The 17,112-nt window shown below is 42.7% G+C and overlaps 1 protein-coding gene across 2 annotated transcripts in view; it reads left to right on the top strand.

Moving 5' to 3' along the window:
- syt7b (synaptotagmin VIIb) overlaps nucleotides 1–17,112 on the top strand; it is a 244,396-nt gene that overhangs the window by 129,757 nt on the left and 97,527 nt on the right. For both annotated transcript variants that reach the window (XM_037545312.1, XM_037545313.1), the window contains exon 3: nucleotides 15,490–15,575. In XM_037545312.1, coding sequence (XP_037401209.1) covers nucleotides 15,490–15,575 — 86 coding nt within the window. The remainder of the gene's footprint in view (nucleotides 1–15,489; nucleotides 15,576–17,112) is intronic.

Below are 17,112 nucleotides of genomic sequence, written 5' to 3' on the forward strand. Positions count from 1 at the left end.
TATACTTGAAAACACGTTTAAGTATGTTTGGACGAGCGTGTATTCTAATGTTTTCTCAAACAACACACTAAAGTATACTTTTAAATGTATTTCATCTAAATATATTTTGTTGAAATACAGAAAAAGTATGTTTAATGTGTATTTTCACAAGGAACATGAAAGGAAAAATGTACTTTTAGTGTTCTTTACACAATCTGAATATACTTCTAGTGTGCTCAAGTATACAGGGTGGGCCATTTATATGGATACACCCAAATAAAATGGGAATGGTTGGTGATATTACCTTCCTGTTTGTGGCACATTAGTTTATGGGAGGGGGAAAACCTTTCAGGATGGGTGGGGACCATGGTGGCCATTGTGAATTGGAGACCATTGGGCCATTCTGGATCCAACTTTATTTTTTTCACTGGGAAGAGGGTCGTGTGACACCTCAAACTTAGTGAGAATTTCACAAGAAAAACACTGGTGTGCTTGGTTTTAAAGCAACTCTGTTCATTGAGTTATTTACAAGTTTCTGACCACTTATAAAATGTGTTCCAAGTGCTGCCCGTTGTGTTGGATTGTCAACGCAGCCGTCTTCTCCCGCTCTTCACACACTCATAGCAACACCGCAGAAGGAATACCAGCACAGGCTTCCAGTATCCGTAGCTTCAGGTGCTGCACATCTCGTATCTTCACAGCATAGACAACCCTCTTCAGATGACCCCAAAGATAAAAGTCTAAGGGGGTCAGATCGGGAGACCTTGGGGGCCATTCAATGTGCCACAAACAGGAAGGTAAAATCACCAACCATTCCCATTTTATTTGGGTGTATCCATATAAATGGCCCACCCTGTACTTTCTTTTCACAAGGGGAGTGAATACTTTTGGCTTGTGAAGGCAGGCGAGCAAATACTTTTGGGAATATAGTGTATGTTATTTTTATTATGAATGGACCTAAATAAATAAATAAAACAGCCCAAAATGACTTGGCAAAATGTCTGGTTACATTGTTTTGCAGTAAAGTAAGTTTTTTCCTTTTTTATTATAGAAAATATTGCGCATTGACAGTATTATTGCACAGTGTAAATGTAGGAAATGGAAACTTGACACTGGTGAACAGTGAAAGTGAAAAGTGTCCAAGTGATGAGAACATTGAAAACATGGCACAGTAAATAGCTGCATCTTTTAGATAGAAGATTTAGTCTGTGGTCCTTTGCATTGATGAATTGACTTCATCTTGCTGTGCTTTGTGAACGGTTGGCCTGAAAGACTTGCCAGAAGCCGAGAATGATGAGAGACAACAGACTGTGTTCTGAAACTCCAGGCTTGGAGCTCCTGCGCTGTGGAGTTTAGTGTTTCTCTCTGCTGTTCAGCTCAAGAAGGGACTGATTAGCTAATAATATCAGGTATTTTATCCAGGGAAACCACAAGTATGCAGTACAGGTGCAGCTGAACTCACCAGCAGCAAACTTACCAGATCACGTCTGTTGAAACACGGTGTAGTTTTCTAACCCACAGCATTCAGTCTGAGATTTAACGTCTATGTTCCTCCATTCAAATCTCCAGAAAGAGAGTAAAGTTATACAGGCGGTCTGCAGCTCCGTTAGGGGGACGGCTGTTTATCTCTCAGCTGTTAACATCAGCTAAAGTTCTCTAAAGGCTGGAATTGTTCACATCTGTGCTAATTAGGTCATGTCGTTACCCTCCTATGATAAGAGCTTTTTCTCCTCTGTATACAGCACCATGGGCTCCTTCACCCACCCTGAAGTGAAGAGCCGGTGGGCTTTTGTGCTTCCAAATGCTTTGAGAGCCTCTCCAGAATAGGGAGAGGGTTTGTGTATGAGAAAAGTATAAATGTCAGGAAAACTGTCATTTTCAGCTAGCGCATCCTTGCAGTATAAAGCTAGGTTGGAGGTGGGAGCGGGACAACCAGTGCAGATTTTCTTCGGAAGCGAGCGGGAGCAGGACTAAAAGTGCAGTCTCTGTGCAGATCTCTGGTTTGAATAAAGATTTGGGGGAGCAAAACCTCCACTTTTACTCCCTCTCTGATAAAAATAGGGGTGCAGATGCTCCACTGTGGCACCTGTGGGGGGAGTTTAGCACAGGTGACGGTGATTGCGTTTACATGCACCCAATAATCCGATCATAATCGAATTTCTTATCTAGAAATCTAATAAAGAAACCTGATAGAGAGCTGGAGTTTAGCTTAATAGTCACATTTCCCAGTGCATGTGAACTCTTGATTTTTCAGTGTGCGCATGTGTGAAACTGCGGTGCTGGAAATAAGCGAGCCGTGTCACCGTGAGACACAGCGAAACTCATTTGGGGCGACAGTAAAACCAAATGCATTCTCGCTGAAATGAAGGATTTCAATATTCCTCATCTTTAGAGGATGTGTGTTCATACTTTCAGGTAAAGTGGTGCAATGTTTTTACTGTTTGTCACATCTTCTGTGAGTTTATTGGCTGGTTGTAAAGCAGAAATCTGATCACTGTCTGACTCATGTAGACCTGGAGTTTCCCCATGATCTGATTACCCAAGATCACGTGAACACATTGATCCGATTACTGACACAATCTGATCTTCTGCAGTTTTCGGATTATGTAAACACACTCAGTGTCAGACGTAGGTGTTTGTTGTCTTATTTAATATCAAATAAACTGGCAACTCAGTTCTACTGAATAGGAACAATGGAAAAGGAGGAGAGATGAGGAAAGGATGAAGGGATTGCGAAAGAGGAGTGGAGGAGGTGATGGGGATCGTTTGGAGCCTCCTTAATGCTTGAACGACGGGAATAGGACAGAACCTGACCCATTTGGGGACGGCATGGTTTCACTACCCCCACCAGAGACAGCATCTGTGCCTCTCTCTCTCTCTCTCTCTCTCTCTCTCTCTCTCTCTCTCTCTCTCTCTCTCTCTCTTGTCTTTCCCCATCCTTCTCTTTTTTTTTCTCTCCCTCTCTCTCTCTCTCTCTCTCTCTCTCTCTCTCTCTCTCTCCCTCTCCCCAGTTTTCTCTCTTTTTCCCTTTCTCCATCTCTCTCTCTCTCTCTCTTTCTCTCTCTCTTTCTCTCTCTCTCTCTCTCTTTCTCTGTCTGTCTTTCTCTCTCTGTCACTTTCTCTTTCTGTTGTGCTTCTCTTTGCCTCTTCTTTTCCTCTTTTGCTCTTTTCTCAGTGTCTCTCTCTCTATTTCTCTTCTTTTTTTCCCTTCCTTTTCCTCTTTTACTTTTTCCTCTTTCTCTCTTTCTCTTCCTAGCTTTGTCCTCTCTCTCTTTATTTAAAATTCTCTCTTTTTTCCCCTTTTCTCTCTCCATCCTCTTTCCTTCTCTCTCTCACTTCTTCCACCCTCTCTGTTTCTTCTCTGTGCTTCTCTCCATTCTCCATCTTCTCCCTCTCTCTCATTTCTCCACCCTCTCTCCGGCTGTTCTTGTATAATTTGTAAATTCTGTTTGAAACCCACTCAGCCTGTCGTTCTCTCGTCTCTTTCCCTCCCACACTCGCTTCTCCAAATTTTTCCTCCCTCTTTTTCCCAGACTCCTCTGCGCTCTCTCGCTCCCCTGCTGTGCATCATGCCGTTTTTTTTTTTTTTTTGCCCTCCTCACTCCTCTCTGCCTTCTGCGATTCCTCTCAGACTGCTGAAGATTTTATGATAGTGTTTAATCATAGATAAGATGCGCTGATCGTGAGCTGCACGCCGTCACAAATCCAGTCCAGCTTCTCTCGCTGGAAGCTCTGGACTGAGCGCGTGCATCTTCTCATTTGCATTAATATGAAAATATGCCTTTATTCACAGTCATCTGTGATGAACACAGCACACATTTCATGTTCCCTCAGGATCACACATGCAGTTTCTTTTAATGCAAAATGCATAAAGTGGTGGATTTAGGGTTCACTTTCTAAATGAACCCTTTAATGACAAAACAAAAAGGCGAGTTTTTGTCTTTTAACCTGCTTTTCTAACACATGATGATATTTTATGATTGTTGAGATTGTTGTTTTTCATTACTGGAGACCCTTATAACCAGAAGCGGTCTGTAAGGGGGAGCGAGGAGGCGGACGCACACGCTGAGATAAGCGAGATTTATTATGGGCAAATCCAGGGTCATAGTCAAGACGGTCCAGAGACAAAGACCCGATACGGACAGATCGGGATTCAGACGTGACAAACCATAAACAGACTCAAGCAAACAAACATAGACCAACACATTCATACAAAGACTGGCAGACCCAGGGCTTAAATACACGGGACAATGAGGGACAGGTGAACACAATCAAGGGCGGAGTAACAAAACCAAAACAAACACACGTGGAGTGGGAGGAGCCAATCGAGACACGGCCCTTGCACAAGGCTGAGGTTGACAACATGCAGCTGTTTTCCTGCCCTGTTGTTGCCCCACAGCAGAATTAGATCAGTAGGTAAAAATAAAATAATCCTCCTTTACAGTAAAATAAAGCTCTGCTGATCATTTTAACACAGTTTTAACAATAGATGATCTTAAACGCTGGAGTTAGTGTAGAACCCTTCAGAACCCTGAAGATCAGGGTGCAGACTGCTGGTCACCATAGCAACGCAGAGTCTCACCTAGCTAGTAGCTAACGAAATGGCAAAGAGAAATATTTAAGATGAAAATTAATCATTTAAAGTCTATTTGTGTTTATAATCACTCCAGCTGGTTTTCTGATCTGCAACGAAAAACTTGTTTTCATGTATGTTATGTAAAAGTCATGAAGCTAAACTCAGCTTCTCATTCGCCAGCATCTTGTTTGAATTTTTCTGTTCCACCTTATTGCTATTAAGTAAAGGCACAATTTAAGGTGGAACAGGAAAATTCAAACAAGAGTTTGAACATTACAAATAACTAAGCGCAGATATAAATATAGATAGATGCCACATTGTCTTTTGTTCTTTGCCTAAGGTGATTCGTCTGTGTGTCCTCAATGTCTGCTTGTAAACAAACTGATCTTCATGCACATAAAAGTGCAATAACTCCCCAAAAAATAATCTATTGTGGACATTAAGGAATGCTGCACCTATGCTGCTTACTGAGCATTAACATTTAATGGAAATAAAAAAATATATAACTATTACACTGCGATGGACTGGCGACCTGTCCAGGGTGTATCCTGCCTTCCGCCCGAAGACTGCTGGGATAGGCTCCAGCATCCCCCCGCGACCCTGACGGAGAAGCGGCTTAGAAAATGGATGGATGGATGGATGGATAACTATTACACATTAAGTTAAGATCCCCTGAATACAAGGTGCAAAATAGAGGGGGTTCTGAAGGGTCTGGGACCCCCTAATTAACCTTTTGGACCCCATGAATGTCTCAAAATCTAAATTCTGGGAGAATCTTGGTCACTATTCCTTTTACTAAAGAACCCTTTTAGAACCATCTTTTTTAAGAGTGTAAGAGTCAAAATAAAGGTTGACTGATTGGTTCTGGCTATATTATTGGTATTGTTAGTATAGCTAGAACACTCCAGCTGCATGTTTCCATCCTATTAGCAGCATAAGCAGCTGCTTGTGGCCCCAACTAATGTGCTTCTTTCTTTCCTCCTGTTATTGTATTTTGTCACAGTGTTGCCAGAGATATCTTGTGAACACAATTATGGCTCAGATGTGAACTTGTTAAAAGTTTTGGTGATGGATTGGGGCAGTTGTGGGTTGGAGGTTAGGGAAGCAGCCTCATGACCAGAAGGTCGCTGGTTTGATCCCCAGAGCCGACAGCACATGACTGAGGTGTCCTTGAGCAAGACACCTAACCCCCAACTGCTCCCCGGCGCTGTGGATAGGGCTGCCCACCGCTCCGGGCAAGTGTGCTCACTGCCCCCTAGTGTGTGTGTATTCACTAGTGTGTATGTGGTGTTTCACTTCACAGATGGGTTAAATGCGGAGGTGAAATTTCCCAGTTGTGGGACTAATAAGGGTCTCTTAATTAATTAATAATTCATCTCTGTAATGAATCCACAGATACCAGACGTGTGATAAAACCAAAAGTATTGGATTCATTTTCATGGAAGGTAAACGTAGTCGAATAACAGGCGTGGGTCAGAACCAGAAGGCAAAGCAGGATCACGATAGGGATCATAACAAAAGACGAACTTAACAATAGGGCAAGGCTGAAAACGTAGTCAAAATGGTCCAAACACACAGAGCAACAGTCCAGGGCAAAGGTACAAAAGGGATAAGCAAAAATTGGAGAGTGAGTAAACAGACAAAAGGTCAAAAGCATCAAGCACATTCAGAAGAAACCGCTCAGTAGGTTCTCTGGGAAGCAGTACCTCACAGAGACTGGGTCTAAAGCCCGGGATTATAAGCCACCTAAACACAACATGTGACAATCGTACACAGGTGACTTTATCGGAGTCCGAGCCAGAAGGAGGTTGAGAAGTCACCTGACCTCCCGAAGGAGTCTGGGTGATGTAGTCTGTTTCTTTCTGAGAGTTTGTACTTTAGACGCCTTTAAATTCCCCAGATTGCTGTGTTAACATTTGGAGTACAATCAATAAAACAATAAAAACAAGCTACACTCACCGGCCAGTAAGTTTTTACTTGCTAGTAAAAGGCTGGACCCCCTTTCACCTTCAGAACTGTCTTAATTCTTCATGCCACACTTTCAACAAGGTGTTGGAAACGTTCCTCAGAGATTCTGGTTGGTTATTTGAGTTCCTGTTGCCTTTCTATCATCTGGAACCAGTCTGCCCGTTCTCCTCTGACCTCTCACATCAACAAGGCATTTTCATCCACACAACTGACCGCTCACTGGATATTTCCTCTTTTTCTGACCGTTCTCTGTAAACCCTAGAGATGGTTGTGCGTGAAAATCCCAGCAGATCAGCAGTTTCTGAAATACTCAGACCAGCCCGTCTGGCACCAACAACCACGCCACGTTCAAAGTCCCTTAAATCCCCTTTCTTCCCCGTTCTGATGCTCGGTCTGCACTTCAGCAAGTCGTCTTGACCACCTCTACAGGCCTAAATGCAGTGAGCTGCAGCCGTGTGATTGGCTGATTAGCTATTTGTGTTAACAAGCAACTGAACTGAACTAATAAAGTGGCCGGTGAGTGTGTGGTGAAAATCAATCATTAACTAATAGTGATGTAATGTCACCCGTGACTCACATCTATATGCTTCATTGGAATTAACTGTCGGGACTTTCCAGCCATGCTAACATTCCTGAACTAATGACAGGTTTGTTGTCTGTGTTGTGTTGACTGGCTCACCTACTTTAAACTCCTCCCTAACAAGGTGTTTGATTGGTTCAGACATTTGACAGCTAAAAATCTTCACAATAAAATATGATTAATATGTCTTCTAATGTCCTCAGTAGTTGCGTACACCAAGCTGCAGTGGCCATATTTGTAGAGGACTTCATTAGAATCTATTGGGGCACTTCCTATTTAATATAATGGGGTTTATACAAAGAGTGCTGCCGACAGTCTGACACGCCCATCAAACAACAGAAAACACACCTCAAAGCCCACTGCACACTGTTTTGCACCATTGTGATGAATTATGTCGTTCAACCCAGAAACCGTAGCAAAATGGTGCACAACATTTTGAGACTGAATGAGAATAAAATCCCTTCAGTGCCAGAAGTTCATAACATGAATGACCCTGTTTATCTGAATGTAGTCCTGTGCCATATATGAAATATTAAATAAAAGAAACCCTGATTTACAAGTACAAGGTGGGTGTTTCTAATACAGTGGCCAGTTAGTGGAAGTACGCTGTGGGTGTTTCTAATATAGTGGCCAGTTAGTGGAACTACAAGGTGCGTGTTTCTAATAAAGTGGCCAGTTAGTAGAAGTACAAGGTGGGTGTTTCTAATAAAGTGGTCAGTTAGTAGAAGTCCAGGGTGGGTGTTTCTAATAAAGTGGCCAGTTAGTAGAAGTACAAGGTGGGTGTTTCTAATAAAGTGGCCAGTTAGTAGAAGTAAAAGGTGGGTGTTTCTAATACAGTGGCCAGTTAGTGGAAGTACGCTGTGGGTGTTTCTAATATAGTGGCCAGTTAGTGGAACTACAAGGTGCGTGTTTCTAATAAAGTGGTCAGTAGAAGCACAAAGTGGGTGTTTCTAATTAAGTGACCAGTGAAAAGAAGTGCAAGGGAGGTGTTGCAAGTAAAGTGGCCAGTGATTGGAAGTACATAGTAGGTGTTTCTAATAAAATAGTGGAAATACAAGAAAGCTGTTAAAGTGGCCATTGAGCAAAAGCACAAGGGAGGTGTTTCTAATGTAGTGGCCACCTAGTGGAACTACAAGGTGAGTGTTTCTACTTAAGTGGCCTGTGAGTAGAAGTACAATGTAGGTGTCTCTAATACCAATTGTAAGTACCAATTGATTAGAAGCTCAAGGTGGGTATTCCTAATAATGTGGCCATTGAGAAGAAGCACAAGGTGGGTGTTTCTAATAAAGTGGCCAGTAGAAGCACAAGTTAGGTGTTTCTAATAAAGTGGCTAGTGAGTGGAACTACAAAGCGGGTGTTTCTAATAAAGTGGCCAGTAGAAGCACAAGGTGGGTGTTTCTAATAAAGTGGCCAGTTAGTGGAACTACAAAGCGGGTGTTTCTAATAAAGTGGCCAGTAGAAGCACAAGGTGGGTGTTTCTAATAAAGTGGCCAGTTGGTGGAACTACAAAGCGGGTGTTTCTAATAAAGTGGCCAGTAGAAGCACAAGTTAGGTGTTTCTAATAAAGTGGCTAGTGAGTGGAACTACAAAGCGGGTGTTTCTAATAAAGTGGCCAGTAGAAGCACAAGGTGGGTGTTTCTAATAAAGTGGCCAGTAGAAGCACAAGTTAGGTGTTTCTAATAAAGTGGCTAGTGAGTGGAACTACAAAGCGGGTGTTTCTAATAAAGTGGCCAGTAGAAGCACAAGGTGGGTGTTTCTAATAAAGTGGCCAGTTAGTGGAACTACAAAGCGGGTGTTTCTAATAAAGTGGCCAGTTAGTGGAACTACAAAGCGGGTGTTTCTAATAAAGTGGCCAGTAGAAGTACAAGGTGGGTGTTTCTAATAAAGTGACCAGTTAGTGGAAGTACAAAGTGGGTGTTTCTAATAAAGTGGCCAGTAGAAGCACAAGTTAGGTGTTTCTAATAAAGTGGCTAGTGAGTGGAACTACAAAGCGGGTGTTTCTAATAAAGTGGCCAGTAGAAGCACAAGGTGGGTGTTTCTAATAAAGTGGCCAGTGAGTGGAGCTACAAGTTAGTTGTTTCTAATAAAGTGGCCAGTGAATATAAGAAGACAGTGAACGTACGTTAAGACATTCATGCTGAGTGATTTCACAGTAAATCTGTGTGAATCTCCTGCCTGTTGTTTCTACCTGCGTGTGTGCTGTCTGCGTCTCTCTGATAGACAGATCATTGCAGTGGAGTGATTGCGCGTTGGCAGGAGACACATTTAGATGCTGGAAGCCAACTGGCTGCTGCTGGATCAGAGCCAGAACTCTGCTCGTTTCTCTTCCCTGTTCGAATCATTTATCATCTTTTACGCTGTTCCTGGCAGCTGATAGCTTTCTGAGCACTTTCTAATGAATCCTCCACCTTCCAGAAAGCTTTCAGACGCCACAGCCAACCTGGAGACGGAGGTGGGGGTGGTGCAGTTCGGCTTAGACAAACAGGATATGATATTGTTAGCCTTTATATAATTGTGTCGGCCCCCCACCCCCTCACCCCCCTCACCCCCCTCACCCCATACGCTTTTTGGTCATTACTGGCGGAGGTACAATGTGCATGAAGTTGCGATGGCCGGTAGAATAGCAGCTGTGGTAAATCTGTTAAGAGTTGTACGCTCAGGATTAAGCCTCTATTATGTAAGGGATCAGCTGACATTTCCAAAAGTGTGTTTTCCAAAACTGAAGACCCTTTGAGGCAGTCCTGTTCTCCCGGTGTGTGTGTTTACATACTGTATTTGACCTTTCGTCGTGTTGCTATTTGTTCGTCTGGTTTGCCGAGCGCAGCAGAGACACTGTTTGTCGTTCTCACCATTGTGTTTTCTTTTCAGTGCTCACTCTGTCTCTGTTTGAGCTGAACTCTATATGGAGTGAAACGGAAAGAATATTTGAGCCATATTCACGCTCAGGCTGCAAAACATACAAAGCTCAATCCCCCAGATAGTCAGGTCAGTATCTGAAGTGCAAATAAAAAACAGAGAGCGCTGTTTTGTGAATCCACATTGACCTGCATGTATACAAAGACACTTACTGTTACTTTATCTTCACAAAGTTACATTTATTATGTTTCCTTTTTGGAAATATATGCTTATTTTGAAATGTATGCCTTTAATATGACCCAAGTAAAGTTGGGTTAGATTAGTAACAGTCCCTAGTGTGTGTTTATGTTCTGGTTGGTGTTGCTGGTGTGACCAGTTTAACAGCTTGCAGGTAAAACCTGTTCTTGGTCCAGGTGGTTCTGGCTTGGATGTTCTGGTACCTCTTTCCAGATGGCAGAGGTTGGGTCAGGGAATGGCTGGAGTGTGTGGGGTCAGAGGAGATGATGATGGCTTTACTCTGACATCTCTTGTTGTATTGGTGGAACAAGGCCCTCTGCAAGGCCTTGTGTTCAGCAGTGGTGGCGCTGCCATACAAGACCGTGACACAGCTGGTCAGGATTCTCGCCGCAGTGGACCTGTAGATATGGAGGTGATTTTGTGCCAGCATGTTTCAGAGAAGATCCTGATGTTTGAGAGAGGAATGTTCTGGTTTGAGAGGACAGCGGTGCTTTGAGTGTCTGCACAGCTAATGCGCTTGTCAAATGCGGCAGGATTTGCTCAACAAAACACTGGTTTTCACTCAAAACTGGACAACTTGCTCAGTCCTGCTCTTCACTTTCAAAGCGCGAACGTGCACACAAATCATTTCTGCTCTCAGCTCCACGGCCGCACGCTCGACTTTCACATCTGCTCGCTGTAAAATGTCTGAACATTTGTGTCAAAGCTCCAGCCAATGAGTGCTGTCAGCGCACCAATCATGGCATCTTTTCTTAAGCAGCTTTATGCCGATTGGTCAATTTGATTGTTTTACACAGGTAGGCGAAGGTGGTGTTAGGAGTCTTGCCAAAGGACTCTTATTGGTATAGTGTAGGGTGTTTAGTGTTTACCCAGGCGGGGGATTGAACCCCAGTCTACAGCGTAGAAGACACAGGTGTTACCCACTACACTAACCAACCAGACCATCACCTCTCCTTCTTTTAGCAGGACCATAAGTCAACATTTATTACGTTAATTCACAGAGAAGCACTGAGGCAGCAGCTCTGTGGTGCATCCAGAAAGCCTATTAGTAACATCTGTCTTTCTCTCCCTGTCTGTAAATATAGAAATATATAATATACTGATTGGTGATTGTTGTTGTTAGGGTAATATCTCCATATCATTATCATCAGTATATTTGATATATATATATATATATATATATATATATATATATCATTATAAATACCGTTTTTGGATACAGTTTTACAGAACTAACTACTAAATTTGCCAAAATCAGGTGGACAGTATCAGCATTGTCTGCCATCGTGTGTACCTTGCTAGCTGCACACTGAGCCAACAGTGTGAACGACTGACTGAACGAACTAACGAAACGAAATTAAACTCCAACAAGGGAATGTTGAAATGATGTTAAACTGAAACGAGGAAAGACTCTGAGTGTGTTTTATTTACACAAGAAACTGGCTGCAGTTTGTCTTTCAATGTTAATAGCTCAAAATAGCTGTCAGTCAAAACGGCATTCAGCCTTTCAACTGATCCTCCAATCATCTTGCAGAAGCTCCGCGTCCAGACCCGCCCACAGCTCCATTCAAAGCGTCCGGGGGCGGGACAAAATCGTGGCATTTATCCAATGACCGGCGAGTTTCAAAGGCAATGAAAAAAACCGTCCCATGCAGTCCCACTGATGTGAATAGACACCCAGCTTCTGACGCATTTGTAGTCAATGAAATGTTAACACAACTACATATTTGACCATTTCATGTTTGACATTTTAGGGGAAGCCTTACAGTCTTAGAGCAATCGCCACTTTTGAAACACGATTCTACAAATTTTCTGTCGCGCTGTCGGATCGGTAACATATACACTCAGGTTGTAACTTCAAGTTCACCTTCAAGTTGTGTCACGTTAGGTGCTTTGGGAGCTGCAGGAGCTTTCTGTGAGTGTGGGGGGGGGCGGTTTGGTACTTCCAACGCATTCCTCACCATTACCAAGACAATAGACATTTGCGGAGCGGGCTACATGGTGGCTGGTTTCTCTTACGAAAATTTTCGTAGCTTTATTATTTTGTAGCGTCATTCTAGTGCTAGATGGTTTATAGCTTTCTAGTATCAAATAGTAGAATTGATTTATCAGTAATGACATATTAATCTAACATTGGTAGCTAGACCATTTGTTTCCAGAGGCTTAATGTTACCTAACTAACAAATAAATAGCTTAACATTAATTAACTAAGCTGACATTAGAAAGGTTTCCTTGAATGTAGTTGACAATGTCTACTTGTCTGCGTTTACCTGCCACCCTTCGTGCTGCCAAGTGCGGTCAAGTTCATTAGCTGCGCACTCAGAGCGCCGCTGTCCTCTCAAACCAGAACATTCGTCTCTCGGACTTCATGAGCTTCTCTCAAACATTTTGCCACAAAATTAACTCCATATGTAGGAGTTGCAGGGGAGCTGGTGTGGTGGGTTGACTCTCTTTGACTCTCAGAGGAAGTGGAGGCATTGTTGCGCATTTTTGACAGTGTTGAACGAACTGAAATACCTGGAAAATGTTTTTACATGACTTGTTTGGCAGAGTTGCTGAACTGAATCAGTCTACAGCAGGGGTGTCACATCAGCATAATGGTTGCCCTCAAAGGGCCAGATGTAACTGTAAGACAGTATAAATGTAACTAAATGTAATGTAGAATAAATGTAAGTGCTCCTTAACATTAAATAACTCTGAATTTATTACTTATTCAACTTTATTTGCATAGATGTAAAAATATGTTTGCTTGTTGCTCTGTTAACATAAATCCTGTTAATTTGTCAGATTAAGAAACTCAATATTACTCCATCAATCAACGATCAAACTGTCCGAGTGAATAAAGAAAAATATCATCAAACACGAGTTACGACATTAACTAACTCAAAACTTTGTCACAGTTGAAATGGGCAGAATAACAAAACAACCACCAGCTGTGAGCTGCTAAGAACATGTGTGACAGATGTGGCATTTTACAAAAAACGAATGGCTGCACACCTCCTTGCAGAGGTCATGCATACACTTAACAACAGATGGTTTGATTACAGTAAACATTTGTCTGCAAAAAACACAAACCTGTGTAAACACTAAATACACAGCTACACATATAAAGTAGTCTATGTAATAAACAGGGTTTATTTATTTACCTTGCGGCACGGTGGCGTGATGGGTAGCGCTGTCGCCTCACAGCGAGGAGGGCCTGGGTTCGATTCCCCGGCCGGGCGACCGGGTCCTCTCTGTGTGGAGTTTGCATGTTCTCCCCGTGTCCGTGTGGGTTTCCTCCGGGTTCTCCGGTTTCCTCCCACGGTCCAAAGACATGCAGTCAGGCCAATTGGACATGCAGAATTGCCCCTGGGTGTGAGTGACTGTCTGTGTCTGTCTGTCTGCCCTGCGATGGACTGGCGACCTGTCCAGGGTGTATCCTGCCTTCCACCCGAAGACTGCTGGGATAGGCTCCAGCATCCCCCGCGACCCTGATGGAGAAGCGGCTTAGAAAATGGATGGATGGATGGATTTATTTACCTGCTCACAGACCTTCAGCATACACTGCTTCAAAAATGCACCCTCTGAAAAAGAATCAGACGGTTTCTTCAGCTACAATAAAGCTAAGCTTTCACAGCTGCGTCGTTTTGGGCCGTAGCTCTCGTGAACACATTCTGCTGCGATCGCAGTTTGCCTTTTAATTCTTGTACAATTTCTTGCTTTTCTTGAAGGCTAACTTTGGCATATCTAGCTCCGTGTTTAGTATCAAAGTGCCGGTGTAAATTGTCCTCCTTGACAACCGCCAGCGCCTCATAGCACAAAAGACATACCGGTTTTTCTCCTTGAAGCACAAACATGTATTCGCCTTCCCATCTCTCTTGAAACTTCCACTGGCATCAATTTTTCTTTTCCTGGACATTTTGGGATCAATATTTATAGCTATTTCTTAATTCCACTTGTTGAAAAAAATCACATAGAAGAGTACACACTGCAATCTAGTGGCTTAATGCCTTAACATAATCGGCATGAATTGTGGGAAATGTAGTTTAAGGTCAACGCACGCTTTAGAATTAGTGGCGGAATAATTAATAATTAAGTCTAAAAGCGTGCATTGACCATAAACTCCATTTCCCACAATTCATTCATGCCGATTATGTTACCCGTGAAGCGACGGCATTGAGCCACTAGATTGCAGTCAATCAGATCCAGATCTTTAAGCTCTTGTGGGCCACATCAAACGACACGGCGGGCCACATTTGGGCCGCGGGCCTTGAGTTTGACACATGTGGTCTACAGCATGGGTACATAATCCTGGTCCTGGTGTGTTAGAACCGTTACCTCACTCCTCATTTTGTTAATGAAGGCCGTCAGAAGCCACTGCGTAATATAACCAGGTGTGTCCAGATCTGAGCTCTGAAGGGTGGTAGATCTCCCTGACCAGCCCTGTTCTACAGCGGTTGCTTGTTTCCTTGTATTTTATTATGAAAATGCACCATAATGCTTTTTTTTTGTTTAAAATCTGGAGAACCAAGCCTCTGGACCCAGCACAACAGGTCCAGAATATTTTGTTACTTCTTAAAAGTTTATGTTTGCATGTGGTAGTGAAAATATAAACCTCTTGATTAGATATTTTACCATATTCACTGTCTGCTGCTGAATGTAAAGCACACTGTAATCATATATGTGAGAAATGCCAATAGATACAAATATATTTACAGGTATTATGAAATAATCTTGAAGCTCCTAGAATTTGAAAGCCTTCATTTGGCCCCTGAACTGGAACTCTGGGCCCAAATTAAAAAAGATAATCCAAGGATTGCCACTGAAACAGGGTTATTCCGCGTGATGTGGTGTAAAATGGTTCAGATTTCTGTGCAGCGGTGGTGATAGGAACCAAGGGTCACGATGACTACAACACAAAGTTGTATATGGAATGTTGATGATGGGAAAATAGCGGAAAATCGGAAAATAATTTGTTTTCTTTGGGGACTATTGCGCCTCACAACACCCTGCATGTATCCCTGCACCACGAATGAATGTAAAAAATATATATATTTTTTAAAACTATCATAAAACAGTGTCTTAAGATATCAGGCAGTGTATCCATAACCACTGAGTGTAATAACTTTCTGTGAGGGAGCTTTTAGAGGTCAACCACTCTGAACAACAGTGTTTACATCTTAACCATTTAATTATGCAGAAATTTTGAAAGGTGGCCTAAAGCAGCGTGTCAACCAGTCTCTCTCTCTCTCTCTCTCTCTCTCTCTCTCTCTCTCTCTCTCTCTCTCTCTCTCTCTCTCTTTCTCTGTAGGGTAAGAGGAATAAGCCGGGAGTGGACTCAGCAGGTTCTCCAGACTCAGTATCAGTTCGAGGTCGGGGAGAGAATAAAGCCATCAAGTAGGTCCTTTCAGAACCTCAACTAATGCAGGAACCTTCACTTCTTCTCACAGCTTAGTGTGTTCCCAAAACCAGTGTGATCTGAAAGCAGTGTTGGAGGCAGATATTCTATATTGGTTTGGGCATCTTGATGATAATATCCTTGTGATGCAAACAGTATTGACCAAAGATATGATGATTAACAATTTTACTGTGTAATTCTGTGTACATGTTCACCAGTGCGAATGACACCACCCACCAGAAACAACCCTCCAGTATTAGACTTTGGCAGATAGATTAAAGATGGAAGGAATGCACAGACACAAACACAACAGCATCATAATGCAGTGCAAAGTAAATGATTATGTTTCGCCCGGTGGTGAAAGTTACTTTCTAAGATATTCAAGCAAAATACACTTGACTGTCAGCAGGTGCTGCAGGAAAAATATGGTTTATAGATTATAAAGCTTCACTATATGGCCAAAATTATGTTGACACCCCTTCTACTTATTGAGTTCAGGTGTTTCAGCCACTCCCACTGCTAACAGATGGATACGATCAAGTGCACAGCCATGCAATTTCCATAGACAAACACGGGCAGCAGACTGAGTTGTACTGAAGAGCTCAGGGACTTTAAATATGGCACTGTCGTAGGATGCCAGCTTATGATATTTCTGCCCTGGTCAACTGTAAGTGCCACTGTGAAATCGAAGAGTGTAAGAGCATTGTCATTTTCAGATCTCTATGCGCAATGCCAAGTGTCGGCTACAGTGGTTTTAAAACATCACCATTGGACTCTAGAGCTGTGGAAATGTTCTTTGGAGTGATGAATCACGTTTCACTATCTGAGGGATGAATCTGGGTTTGGCATAAGCCAGGGGAACTGGACCTTCCAGAATGCACAGTGCCAACAGTAAAGTTTGGTGGAGGAGGGATAATGGGCTAGGGCTGTTTTCCAGGCCCCTTATTTCCAATGAAGGATGATGTTAATTTTATAGCACACAAAGACATTTTACAAAATTATATGCTTCTGTCTTTGTGGCAGCAGTTTGCAGAAGTCTGTTCCAGCATGACGGAGCACCTGTGCACAAAGCGAGCTCCATAAAGACATGGTTTGATGAGTTTGGTGTGGCAGTGGTCTGTATAGAGCCTAGACTTCAACCCCACTGAATATCTTTGGGATGAACTAGAATTTGTAAGCCAGACCCTCTTGTTCGACATCAGTGTCTGATGTCCAAGCTCTATTAACTGAATGGGCACATATTCCCAGAGACACACTCCAAAATCTTCCGAAAAGTTTCCCAGAAGAGTGAAGGCTGTTATAGCCGCCTCGGGGGCAACTCCATATTAATGCCCATGGTTTTGGAATGGGACGTCCAACAAGCTCATATAGGTGTGATGCTCAGGTGTCCACATACTTTTGACCATATAGTGTATTTTATAGGATTATAGGAGCCAAATTACGCTGATAGGCTACATATTTTTAAATAAGACTGTCTTTATATATAACTTAGGACTATAGGCAGCAGGTTTTTTAACCATTATCTCATCATTTTTC

Source organism: Pygocentrus nattereri, chromosome 15, assembly GCF_015220715.1.
Source record: "Pygocentrus nattereri isolate fPygNat1 chromosome 15, fPygNat1.pri, whole genome shotgun sequence".
NCBI classification, from domain to species: Eukaryota; Metazoa; Chordata; class Actinopteri; order Characiformes; family Serrasalmidae; genus Pygocentrus; species Pygocentrus nattereri.